Source organism: Ammospiza caudacuta, chromosome 20 (assembly GCF_027887145.1).
Source record: "Ammospiza caudacuta isolate bAmmCau1 chromosome 20, bAmmCau1.pri, whole genome shotgun sequence".
Classification (NCBI taxonomy): Eukaryota; Metazoa; Chordata; class Aves; order Passeriformes; family Passerellidae; genus Ammospiza; species Ammospiza caudacuta.
Genome location: NC_080612.1, coordinates 2130755 through 2142971, shown reverse-complemented (window position 1 = coordinate 2142971; position 12217 = coordinate 2130755). Strand labels below are relative to the sequence as shown.

The window sequence follows — 12217 nt, the reverse complement described above, 5'->3', positions numbered from 1 at the left end:
GAGCTGCTGATCTTTTTCAACATCTAGTGGATGGTTAAAATTAGTTTGAACTACTTCCTTTTCTGGAAACAGTGTTTCAGCAACAAATCAGAGTTTGAAACCGAGGTAAAAACAAGGGACTAAGTTGCAAAACAGATGCAAAGCTGATCTTTAAATATTCCCTGACAAACCTACACCGTGGGAGCTGCAGTGTGGGACCGTGGGCACATCTCTCAAGCTGCCCCAGCAGGTTCATCAAACCCTGGGAGCTCCAGGCACTGCAGGAGGAGCTGCCCAGGAGGCAGCAGTGTCCTGGGGCATGAGGAAGAGCATTCCCAGCCAGGCAGGGTGATCCTGTCCCTCTGCTCAGCCCTGGTGAGGCACTCTGCATGCTGGGCCCAGCTCTGCCCTCCACAGCTCAAGAAGGACCAGAAGCTACTGGAGAGGGTCCAGTGGAGGCCACAAGGATGATCTGGGGTCTGGAGCATCTCCCTGGTCAGGAGAGACTGTGGGAGCTGGGCCTGCTCAGTCTGGAGAAAAGAAGGCTGAGAGGAATCCATAAAATACCCCCAGGGTATCAGAGGATTGTGCCAGGCTCTGCTCAGTGGTGCCAGTGCCAGGATGAGGGGCAGCAGCCATGAACTAAACCACAACCACCTCCATCTCCACATGAGGAAGAACCTCTTCCCACAGAGAGGCAGAGCTCTGGAACAGCTGCCAGGACAGGCTGGATGTCCCTCTATGGCCACCCCCCAAAGCCCCTGGGCCACATTCCTGTGCCACCTGCTCTGGGGGACCCTGCCTTGGTGCTGCTGGACTGGGTGATCTCCAGAGGCCCTTCCAGCCCCAGCCATGCCGTGTGTCCTGTCCTGTCCGTGGGTCAGGCCTGCCACGAGGGCCCAGGGCAGCCCCTGCCCCCCCAGAGCCCCTGTGCCATGCTGTGCCCAAAGGCAGCTCCAGGCTCTGGGCTGTGCCTCACCTTGTTTAGTGAGTGCCTTCCTCAGGGCTGGGGTGATCATCTCTCTCCTCTCAGCTCCAGCAGCTCCCTCCTGCAGCTCCTGCTCTCTCTGTTGGAAGAATCACAGGGAATTAGAGCCAGTTAGAGCCAGGCCTCACCTCAGACACAGGGGTACAGCCACACACCTGCTGGACTGAACCGAGCCCAGTGCCACACAGCAATTCCTGCTTCCCTCTAATCCTGCACCCCCTCCTGTCACAGACATCTTTTCATAAAAATCCTTTCTTTAGGATTTTCCCTTCTGGGAAGCTGAGGCCCCAGAGAAAGAATGTAAACAATGGTTATCTGCTGCTGTGGAATGCATCAGGTGCACCTGTGATTGGCCCATGATGGATGTGCACAATTAATGGCCAATCCAGGACCAAGCTCTCTCTGGGACAGAATCAGAGAGAGCTCCTTTGTTATTCATTTCCTTTTCTGTTCTTAGCTTAGCCAGCCTTCTGAGAACTTTTCCTTCTATTCTTTATAGTATAGTCATAATGTAATATATATCATAAAATAATAAATCAAGCCTTCTGAACATGAGGTCAACATTCTCATCTCTCTCTTCATCCTGCAACCCTTGTGACCACTGTCACACTATCCCTCTGCCCAGCAGTAACTTAGGATGGTAAACTGGAACAGGAACACCCCCAGCACACCAGATTTGTCCCACTGACACAGTAATAAAATTCCCAAGGATATTTCAACAACCAGGCTGTGGAATCTCATCCAACAGTGACTGCAGGTTTTAAGCCCCAATGTTTCATGAGAGCACAACAACCTCACAATAACCTGACCGGTCCGGCTGTTTGTCGGATGGCCTTGGCACAGCCCGCGCTCCAAAGGACGAGTCTGCACTCTTCAGATTTTCAGTCTTCAATATTCAATATCTCTTATCTACAAAGTTTTCTTCCAGCCTGACAGAGGTCTGACCAGCAAGGCAGCCAAGGGCACTCTGACCTCCCACTGGGCGGTCGTCTATTTTTATACTAAAAACTACGTACATCATATTTACCTTTATTTCCCAATACCTTTCACCCATATTAGCAGGTGCACCTTCACCAAGAACCAATCCCAAAGTGCCAACATCACCACAGAAAATGGACGACAAGAAGAAGAAAGAAGGACAAGACACACCCTGATTCCTCCATCTTGTGTCCATAACCCCCCTGTACCAAAATCCTAAAATCTGTATTTCCACCCTGTGAACACTTAATTCTTACACCTCTTATCCCCAAGTGATTCTCTTGTGCTCATACAGGTGGCACATCCCGTGCAGGGTCAAAATCCAACCACCAAGCACTTCTGGCAACATTCCAGGATTTCTGAGCCCCCCAAGGGTTGTCTCGGTAACTCTGGACATCTGGAGTGATGTGCTGAGTTCCCACAACAACCAAACCAGGGTGTGCCTGCAGTGCCACTCCCAGCACTTCCCAGAGCAGAGGAGCCCTGGAGCAGCAGCCACCTGCAGCACCAAAATTCAGCCACTGCAAGGCCTGCAGGGAAAGGCTGCTCCCCTCCAGCAGCAGCCAGGGAAGGGAAAGGGAAAGGGAAAGGGAAAGGGAAAGGGAAAGGGAAAGGGAAAGGGAAAGGGAAAGGGAAAGGGAAAGGGAAAGGGAAAGGGAAAGGGAAAGGGAAAGGGAAAGGGAAAGGGAAAGGGAAAGGGAAAGGGAAAGGGAAGCTGCTTCCACACACAGATAACCCTGGGCAGGAGCTCCAGACACTGGGATAAAGTCATGGGCAGGAGAAGCAAACCCTGGCACGTAACAAGTGGTGACTCCCCTGCTGTGTGAGTGTCACTGCTGAGACTTTATGGGTATTTATTGTCTCATGTCTGCACAAAGAAGCATCAAAGCAGAAATAATTACTTGGATATTTCATGCAACTTGTAATCTGTCAGTCCTTTATGGCTTTCATTGAAGGAGTTATGGATAAACAACAAAAACCAGCAGAGGACATTTTGTCTTGACAGTACTGAGGCTATTTCACATCCAAGCCTCTTTTGTGCCAAAGCCATGGAAAAGTTAATGGAAATGCTTTCAGTTTGAGTCTCCTCACCAACTGTCAGCATCACTAAGGAAACCAGGGCTCCTGACTTGCCAAACTGCTCTTCACAAACAGGGAGAGGAGGCTGCCTGCTCCTGCACATGAACAGACTGCTTCTGCACCTGAGCAACAGCTCAGAAAATAAAAGGTGCCTCCAAAGAAAAATACATCTGAATATTAAAACCCACACACAGAGAAGTTCAAGGACAAAACAGAGCTCCTAATAAACACTTGAGAAGGAAATAGGAGAGTAAAACATTCAGGGACAGAGATTATTACCTTCCCTACTCATTTTGGATATAACTGCCCACAGCCTCAGGGATGTTGTTCAGAAATGTATTTTTCAACAACCAGTACAACATGGTCCTTTCTGAAGGAAAAAGCTGCATCCACCATCTACTCCCTTCCATTCAGCTTCCTGAGCCTTTAGGCAGGACTTCATTGGCTTCTGTAACACATCCAAACTCCCCTGGAAGCCTACATCTAATAATTAATTGCCATTTAGTGGGTTTTAAAGCTCATTTCTTGAGCCTTGATCTTAATTTATCAGCAAGACTCTTCAACAGTAAAATATTAATATTGCTGGAAAAGCTTCATGCATAAGGAAGGAAGGAGATAATAGATAAAAAACTTCATCTTCCAAGTGTTAAATAAGGAGCTTGTCCTGCCACAAGCCATCAATTAACCCAGGCCACAGGCAAGGCCCTACCTTAGCACAGACTGAGACCTGGGCTAGAGGAAGGAAGGGGAGTGGAAGCCAAGGAGCTTTAGGGTCCCTTCCCACCCAAACCACTCCATGATGCTGTGATTTGGGAGCCCCTTGAAGTCCTGAGCAGGATTTAAACATGGACACATCCTGGCCTGTGCTTTATCATCTCAGGAGAACTAAACCTCCACTATGGAGCACATCCTAATGTTAAAAATGCAGTCATTGAATTAATTACAAATGAGAGACCCTATCCAAGAAAGCCTCCAAACACAAAGTCCTTCTGCATGGAAAACATTTCCATTTCTACCTCCCTGCCACTGCAACATCTCAACAGAACAACATCCAATTCCTCCCTGGCAAGGCAGAAATACAGTTCAATTATCATTTTCCCCTCACAGAGAGGATCACAATTCTCCTGCCCACACCCTGATGTGAGAGCCTGTACACAAAACCATATTTTGTTTTTCCCTGCCCTGCAATACCTGACCTGCTCACTTTGCCAGGGGACTGGCTGCACGTACTCCTGGTGGGAAATGGAATTCACCGCACAGGGATTTCCACTTATTTGCTTAATAAACCTTTCAGATCTGTTATTGAGGGTTGGAGAGGAGGGGGAAAAAGTGAACTTTGCACAGAGGAAACTTCTCCAGTTGTGGTGATTTAGTAGAAAGCCCTGCAGTAAATCCAAGGCAAATCACTGTCTTTCCATAACAAATGAAGCAAGCAGTGACAAGAGCCTGCTTTTCAGGCCCTTGAAATATTCCACTGCCAAAAACTGGTGGTGCAGCTCACAAAGGAGGGGGCCAGAGATGAGGAAAACCTCTGGATACCCCCCAATTCCTTGGAAGGCTCAGCACAGCTCCACTGCAGGCTGGAGGGGTTTGGTTGTGAATAAAGGCAGCTGAAGCTCAGCTGTGATCCCCTGCTCTGCAGCTGAAAGGAAAAGGAATCCTTTCCCTTTCCCTCTCACAGGGAGCACAACAGGCAGAGGCAGCACAGTCCCAAGGCAAGGAAAACACAAATCCATGGACCCTGACAAAAGTGAGGGCCTCAGCATTCCCTGCCCCAGTTCAAATCCCAGTGTTTCAAAGGGCTTCATCCAAATCTGCCTTCCAAACTCAAAGGTGACCACCAGGATGTGCCACTGCCACGTGTCCTCCTCTCTGAAGTGCCCTCTCCAGCTCTGGCCCCTCAGCTTGGGAAGGACCTTGGGACACTGAGCACATCCAGAGGGGCTGGGAACACAAACCCTGTGAGGAAGCCCTGAGGGAGCTGGGGGTGCTCAGCCTGGAGAAAAGGACACTCAGGGGTGCCCTCATCACTCTGCAGCTCCTGAAAGGTGCCTGTGCTCAGCTGGGGCTGGGCTCTGTCTCCAGCAGCCCTGACACAATCAGAGCACACAGCCTCAAGCTGCACCAAGGGAAATACAGGTTGGATATGAGGAAGAAGTTTTTCTCCAGCAGCCCTGACACAATCAGAGCACACAGCCTCAAGCTGCACCAAGGGAAATACAGGTTGGATATGAGGAAGAAGTTTTTCACAGAAAGGGTGATAAAGTTCTGGAGTGGCTGCCTGGGGAGGTGGTTGAGTCCCCATCCCTGGGTGTGTTTAACAAAGCCTGGATGGGGCACTGGGTGCCAGGGGTGAGTTCAGGTTTTAGGGCATGAGTTGGACTCGATGATCTTGAAGGTCTCTTCCAACCCAGTGGAAGAGACTCTGAATTCTGTGATTCTCCAGGATGCCCAGGTGCCCAACAGCTCCCCGTGTTTCCCACTTTATCCATCAAACACTCTTCAAACTGTGCAGGGGGGAGAAAAATAAAAAAGACCCTGAAACTCCACACGGAGGCTGAGGGAGCTGGGGCTGGTCAGCCTGGGGAAGAGGAGGTTGTGTGGAGAGCTCCCAGCACCTGCCAGGGTCTGGAGGGGACACAGGGAAGCCAGAGAGGGACCCTGCACCAGGAACTGGGGGGACAGGACAAGGAATAACAGGTTCAATCTGACAGAGGGGAAATTAAAGTTTGATATTAAGGAGAAATTCTTTCCTGTGAGGGTGGGCAGGCCCTGGCACAGAGTGGCTGCCCCTGGACCCCTGGCAGTGCCCAAGGCCAGGCTGGATGCGGCTTGGAGCAGCCTGGGATAGTAGAAGGTGTCCCTGCCCATGGAACAAGTTGAGCTTTAAGGTCCCCCTTCAAACCCAAACCATTCTATGATTCTCTAAATTAACTGAATTTAGCACTTTCAGCCTCATGGCTCTATTTACTGATGTGCCATGGCAGGGAAAAAAAGCTCTCCCAAAAGCTTTCACTCTCAGAAAAAAATAATTTACACCCAATTATGACTGAACTTCTTTCCTGCTTAACCTCCCAGTGGTCACACAAAGGGAAGCCCTGGCCCTGCCACAATTTACAGCCTCATCCATCTAACAAGCTCCAGGACCTTTTCCCAAAAGAACAGCACAAGCATTAAGCAAACAGGAACATAGCAGGGCTGGAGCCAGCACTAACAGAACAGCACTGAGGGAGCGCTGGCCAGGCTGTCAGAAAAAGCTGCCTGGCAGCAAGAAGGATCAGCAACACTTCCCCAGGAGCTGGGGAATGAACTATTAAAGTTCATGAATGACATGAAGCAGAGTTAAAGTTCACAGAGCAGAGCTCTGGAAGCAAAGCCCCGGGGGCAGCAGGACAGGCAGCAATGCTGGCAGCTCCTCTCCTCACAGCCTCCTCTGGCAGGGGCACCACTGACAGGAACCACATGGGGAGCTGGGGGACACCAGGCTGCCACAGGCAGGGCACTCCTTTCCTTACAAACAACCTTTTGGAAGGCTGAAACACATGGGGAAATGGGGATAGGGGGCCCACTGCACAGACAGCCCTGAACACAAGCACAGGAGCAGAGGGTGCACTCTGGGGACTGTCCTCCTGCAGGAACACAGCTGTGGCTGTCACAATTCAGCTGTGACAGGCAGAGACAGAGCTGCAATTTGCTGAGCCAGGAATGAACACCCCATCAATCCCACAGCACCCCAGCCCTCCCTGCTGTCAGTCACCAGCAGAGACAGCCTGGAGCTCCTGCAGCACACAGACCTGAGAACCCAGAGTGAGCGAGCTGGGAACCAGCAAACTGCCCAACAGACAGAAAATCTTATTAAAAACACCTGCCAGAGTCTGCATAATCACAGGCTACACACCCACCCCAGCACTGCCCAGTGAAGCACAAAGAGCTGAGAGCAGCACAAGGAGTGAGAGGGGAACAGGGCAATGACTGAAACCTGGCCATGACTGAAACATCAGCTGCCTGGGCCAGAAGGGAAAACTGGGGCAGGTGCTCTCAAAAAGTGGCCCTAAAATCACAGAATCATGGAATGGATTAGGAGGGACCCTAAAGCCCATCCAGAGTCATCCCTGCCATGGCAGGGACACCTCCCACTGTCCCAGGCTGCTCCCAGCCCTGCCCAGCCTGGCCTTGGGCACTGCCAGGGATCCAGGGGCAGCCACAGCTGCTCTGGGCACCCTGTGCCAGGGCCTGCCCACCCTCACAGGGAACAATTCCTCATTCCCAATATCCCATCCAGCCCTGCCCTCTGGCACTGGGAAGCCATTCCCCGTGTCCTGGCACTCCATCCTCCTTGTAGGTTCCCTTCAAAATGGGGAAAGTCCCTGAGAAGTTCTGACTGATATCAAAAAACAAAAACAAACACCCCAAATTCAGAATCAGGACTTTTCTCTCCTGAAGTAGAAACCCTGTGAATCTTAAATAAGGAGGTGGAACCCCCACCTCCCTCCCCATGCTGTAGGATACAGAAGGTCCCTGGTGCTATCTTGAGGCAGCAGCTCCCACCTGAGCAAAGGCAAACAGACCTGCAGCTCCATCCTCATGGAGGGAATTTTCCATTTCCCTTTGTCTGAGAAGTCAGTGCTGAGATTTCTGGACATTTACAGAATTTAAATCCCAAACTCCTGCTGACAAGCAGTGACAGGAGCTTATGCTGCCATCCGAGTGCATCAGCCTGAAAGGGCCCTGAGCATCTTCCATGAAATGCAGAGGCAAAAATGATCCCAACAACATCATTTTCTTGTAGATTCAGCATCAGTCCAAGTCCTCAAGGACATGAAACATCCCAGGACACAACTTTCCAATGTATCAGCAGGGCTGCAGGAGGGTTCAGAGTGCTGCTCTGAGCTCCAGCAGCACTGTTCTGCTGTAGAGCAGCTTTTACAAGGTGCTGCTGAAGCACAGCTCCAGCTCACACACTGCTGAGGGACTCTGCCAGAGTTTGTTTGATTTGGGAGACTTCCTTGGACAAGCCAGGAAGAAGATTGATTTTCAAAAGCACCAAAGGAGTCAAAACTAACAGTGTGTCTGTGTCCACCCAAAAGGGACTGCTTATACTTGAAAACTGAGCCATATTTTCACATTTTATTTCTTTCTTCTGTGCTACAAAAATCCCAACTGAAGCCCAGTTAACACAGTTTAACAAGAGTCCCAAATGCCCAAATTCAAACCAGTAAGATTTTCCATTCAGTCTCTTCTGCTCTCTCACACAGAGCAGGCAGCACACATCCTTCCATACTCCTGCCATCTTTTGCAGATTCTTTTTCAAGTGGCTCTGTAAAGACTTCTCCACTCCATTTCTTTCTTTTCCATGAGTTCAAGACTAAAAGAACATTTCATTTCAATGGCAATTTTTCAAGCGGTCGAAAAACCACAGAAATCTGAAATGGTTTGGGTTGGAAGGGATGTTAAAGCCCACCCAGTGCCACCCCTGCCATGGCAGGGACACCTCCCACTGTCCCAGGCTGCTCCCAGCCCTGCCCAGCCTGGCCTTGGGCACTGCCAGGGATCCAGGGGCAGCCACAGCTGCTCTGGGCACCTGTGCCAGGGCCTGCCCACCCTCACAGGGAACAATTCCTCATTCCCAACATCCCATCCATCCCTGCCCTCTGGCACTGGGAGCCATTCCCTGTGTCCTGTCCCTCCATCCCTTGTCCCCAGTCCCTCTCCAGCTCTCCTGGAGCCCCTTCAGGCCCTGCAGGGGCTCTGAGCTCTCCCTGGAGCCTTCTCCAGGTGAGCACCCCCAGCTCTCCAGCCTGGCTCCAGAGCAGAGAGGTTCTGCTGCTTTGATGTGTAGAATTTCAGGAAATCTGCTCAAATCTGTCATTAGACAAGCAGGAAACTTTAAAAATGCACAGCAAAAAGAAAACTACCTAACAAATGGAGCACAAAGTTGGTGAGAAATGGTGAGCAGGAGGGCTGGGCTGTTGCAGTGTCAGTCCTGACCCTTTCCTTTTCCTGTGGTCAGGAAAAGGCTGCAAATAAAACACTGAGAGCTCTCAAATGCCTTTACCAAGGAAGTCACTGCACAGCACATGTCAGAGCCTGCAGACTGCAGATCCAGACAAAGGTTACATTAAAGTTATTTTGGGGTTCTTTTTTCCCTTTTATCACTCACAAGCCTTCCTCAGAAAATGCCTCAAGATCTCTTGTAATTCTGTTTAGCAATTGTAATCCTTTCCATTAGCCAGGGTTTAGAGAAAAAAGACTTGAAACCAGGAAAGGAGAAGGGTGAAGTGTCCCTATGGCAAACCCTGCTATTAATGGCAGAAGTAGTCTCCAAGAAGTTAAATTTAATTTCTTAAAGCTCATTTTAAAATGCAGACTCACACTGAATTGTGAGCCAGAGTAGCACAGGTCAGAATCTGGCCCAGAGCAGCTGCTGCAGACAAGGGCACATTTTTCATAAAGGAATCCTCCATCCATTAAAAGCTGAAGCTTTTGGATCTGTCCACATCAGTTTTAACTGAAAGTTACATACTCAAATTTTGTTCCATTTGATTAACACATCACTGACTATTCCTTCCTCCTTTAAAAAGTTCCCAGCTATAGCACAAAGCCTTAAATACCCCATTGCCCACTGTCCCACCCCAACCAAACCCAGCTCCCTCAGGAGTTCCCTCCCCCAGGGCTGCAAGATTTGGGCTTCCAGAGCAGCTCCAAGGGCTCCCAGGAAAGGCTGGAAGGGCTGGGATTCTCACTGGCCAACCCAGGGTGACTTTTCAGGGACCAGGGGACACAGAGGGACACAAACTGAACACTCTGGGGCAGGGTTTGGCTCCTGGAAACTCTCAGTGTGTTCCTATCAACCCCTCTCTCTTTACATTGCAAATAGCCTGTCAGCATCATTACACTGCTTGTTGTAGAAAACATGAGCATTCATCTCAAAATTGCATCAGCAAATATGCTCATTTGATTGCCTCCAAACCCATCAAACAAGGAATCAGGACATTATTATTGCTATTATTCATGGCTGAAGTTTAGAAATGTGAAGGTTAATAAAGTCATTCCATTCCCTGGCAATGAGTGTAGATGGATCTGTCCTTCCAGCTGATCTCCCAGCTGGGGGAGATAGTCCACACTAAGAACTGGTGTTCCTGTGATTAATGGCACCTTGCAGGCCACCAACACCCTCAGAGTTCACTTTCCCTGACAAATCCACATCAGGGAAGAACTCTGCAGGAAAGGCAAAGTGTGCCACAACTGCAAAACTCCAAAGTCCACCTCATTCTTAAATGCATTAAAAGCCATCAGCACATATTATGAGAGTTGGTAAACTCACATGGAATTTGCTGTTGGATCAGCTACCAGTTAATACAGTTGAATATATTACCAATATCTATCCAACCCTGTGTCAGTTTGGGCTCACACCCAGTGTGCAGAAGGCACCATCACCATGAACTGTGAAACTTCACACTCAGCAGCTCTTCAAAAATCCATCTCTTCTCTAGCTCGGCCTGTAATAGCTATAATTCAACCTGGCAGAGAGGTTCTGGCATTGCCCTGGAACTCCTGAACCCATCTGCCTGGTCAGAGTGGCTGCAGGAATCCAGCACCTGCTTCAAGCCCCTTGACAGTACCTTACAAACCTGCAGAATATGGAGGGGAAAGCTGAAAGACAAATCTCAGCCTTGATTTCTGTCAAGGCAAACAACAAAAAACAGATGCAAAATGAAATGAAGATGACCAGCAAAGATGTGAGCAAGGATTTATTAGATCCCCCACAGCCTCATCCCAGAAAAGGCAAGACAATAAGGAATTCTGACTATCTGTGCCTGCCTTACCTGCTAGTGACCCTCACAAGAGCCAATCCATGCACAAGAGATGAAAGCTGGACCCAAAACCATTTCTAATTAACTACAATGCATGAGGCAGAACCTGCTGCTCCACATCCCATAGGCAGAGGGGTGAATATCCAACAATGACACCCAAAGAACTCCTGCTGGAAAGTGTCAGGCACATTCCAGACCCAAGGAACTCTGAGGAGGAAGCTGTCTGTGACATAACCCTTCAGATACCCAAGTTCCTCTCAGACTTTTTCACCTGTGTGTGAGCAGTTCAGATCCCAGAGCACTTGGCTGTGTGGGCAAGGAGTCCTGCAGGACAACAGGTCAGGTCAGGGAAAACAACAGTGTCACACCCATTTTACACAGTCCAGCATGCCATGAGAGGGAAAATGGCTAAAATGGCCAAAGGCAGAACGACTCACCTGGTACAGGAAACCTCTCAGAGCCTACAAAGGGGATGGGACTTCAACATAGGTACCCTTATGCACACTCAGAGTGAGCTCTCAGGCCCACACCAACACTTGCCCCCTCAGGATTTGATTCTCTGCAGGAGAGCAGAGTTCAACTTGCACAGCAGAACAGCCCTGCCAGCTCCTCCAAGGAAAAGGCTCAAAGGATCAACACCTGCAGGTTCCAGCTCCAGGTCAGTGTCTGTGCCCAGGCAGCAGCTGCCCCTCTGACCAGGGTGGCACTTGGGCCACAGCACCCTGAGTCACAGTTACCGCAGAACACAAGCACACCCAACACTCTCCCTGCTCCAGCAGAGCACCAGGAAGGCTGATGATAAATCAGTTTGGCTCCTGCCTCAGCCAAGGCACAGACAGCAGTGAACTTTCCCTGCCTGTGTACAAACCCACACCACACTGATCTCAGCACTGACTTCTTCCACTGAACAGCACAAAGTATTTTATCGCTGTGCTCACATTTTATTTGTAAACTGGCCTATGATACGTGCTTTTCCTGGGTTACACTGCTCCTCGATCACGATGCTGCTATATTCTGTCACTCAGGGAAAGCTCAGTGCCAGTTCTTCACGCGAGTGCTGGCTGTCACCGCGGCACCCCGCTCCCTTTGGGCCGCTGACCTCTAGTGGCGAGCGCAGGAGAGAGGAGACAGAACAGAGTTAATGCTCGCCATGAGGAACTGCGGTCCTTTCTCCCTCCAAAGGGAAGCCAGAGGCTGCCCAGCCTTTCCTGACGAGCTGCAGTGCACAGGCAATCCCTCTGACAGCCTTGCCCCATCGCGGGGGCTGCTCTCCTCACAGAGCTGGCTACAAACAGCAGCGTTGGATTCACCTCCTTCCCCTCCCTGAGGGCACCAACAGCGATCCCCTTGTAAGCTCCTGCTCTCCAAGCACCCTCCT

At 50.1% G+C, this 12217-nt stretch overlaps 1 protein-coding gene across 1 annotated transcript in view; it reads right to left on the bottom strand.

Annotated features, from left to right (window-relative positions):
- The window catches only part of LOC131566350 (S-adenosyl-L-methionine-dependent tRNA 4-demethylwyosine synthase TYW1-like), a 99139-nt gene that overhangs the window by 80286 nt on the left and 6636 nt on the right, over window positions 1-12217 (bottom strand). The window contains exon 8 of the mRNA XM_058817598.1: window positions 959-1046. Within this exon, the coding sequence (XP_058673581.1) occupies window positions 959-1046 (88 nt within the window). The remainder of the gene's footprint in view (window positions 1-958; window positions 1047-12217) is intronic.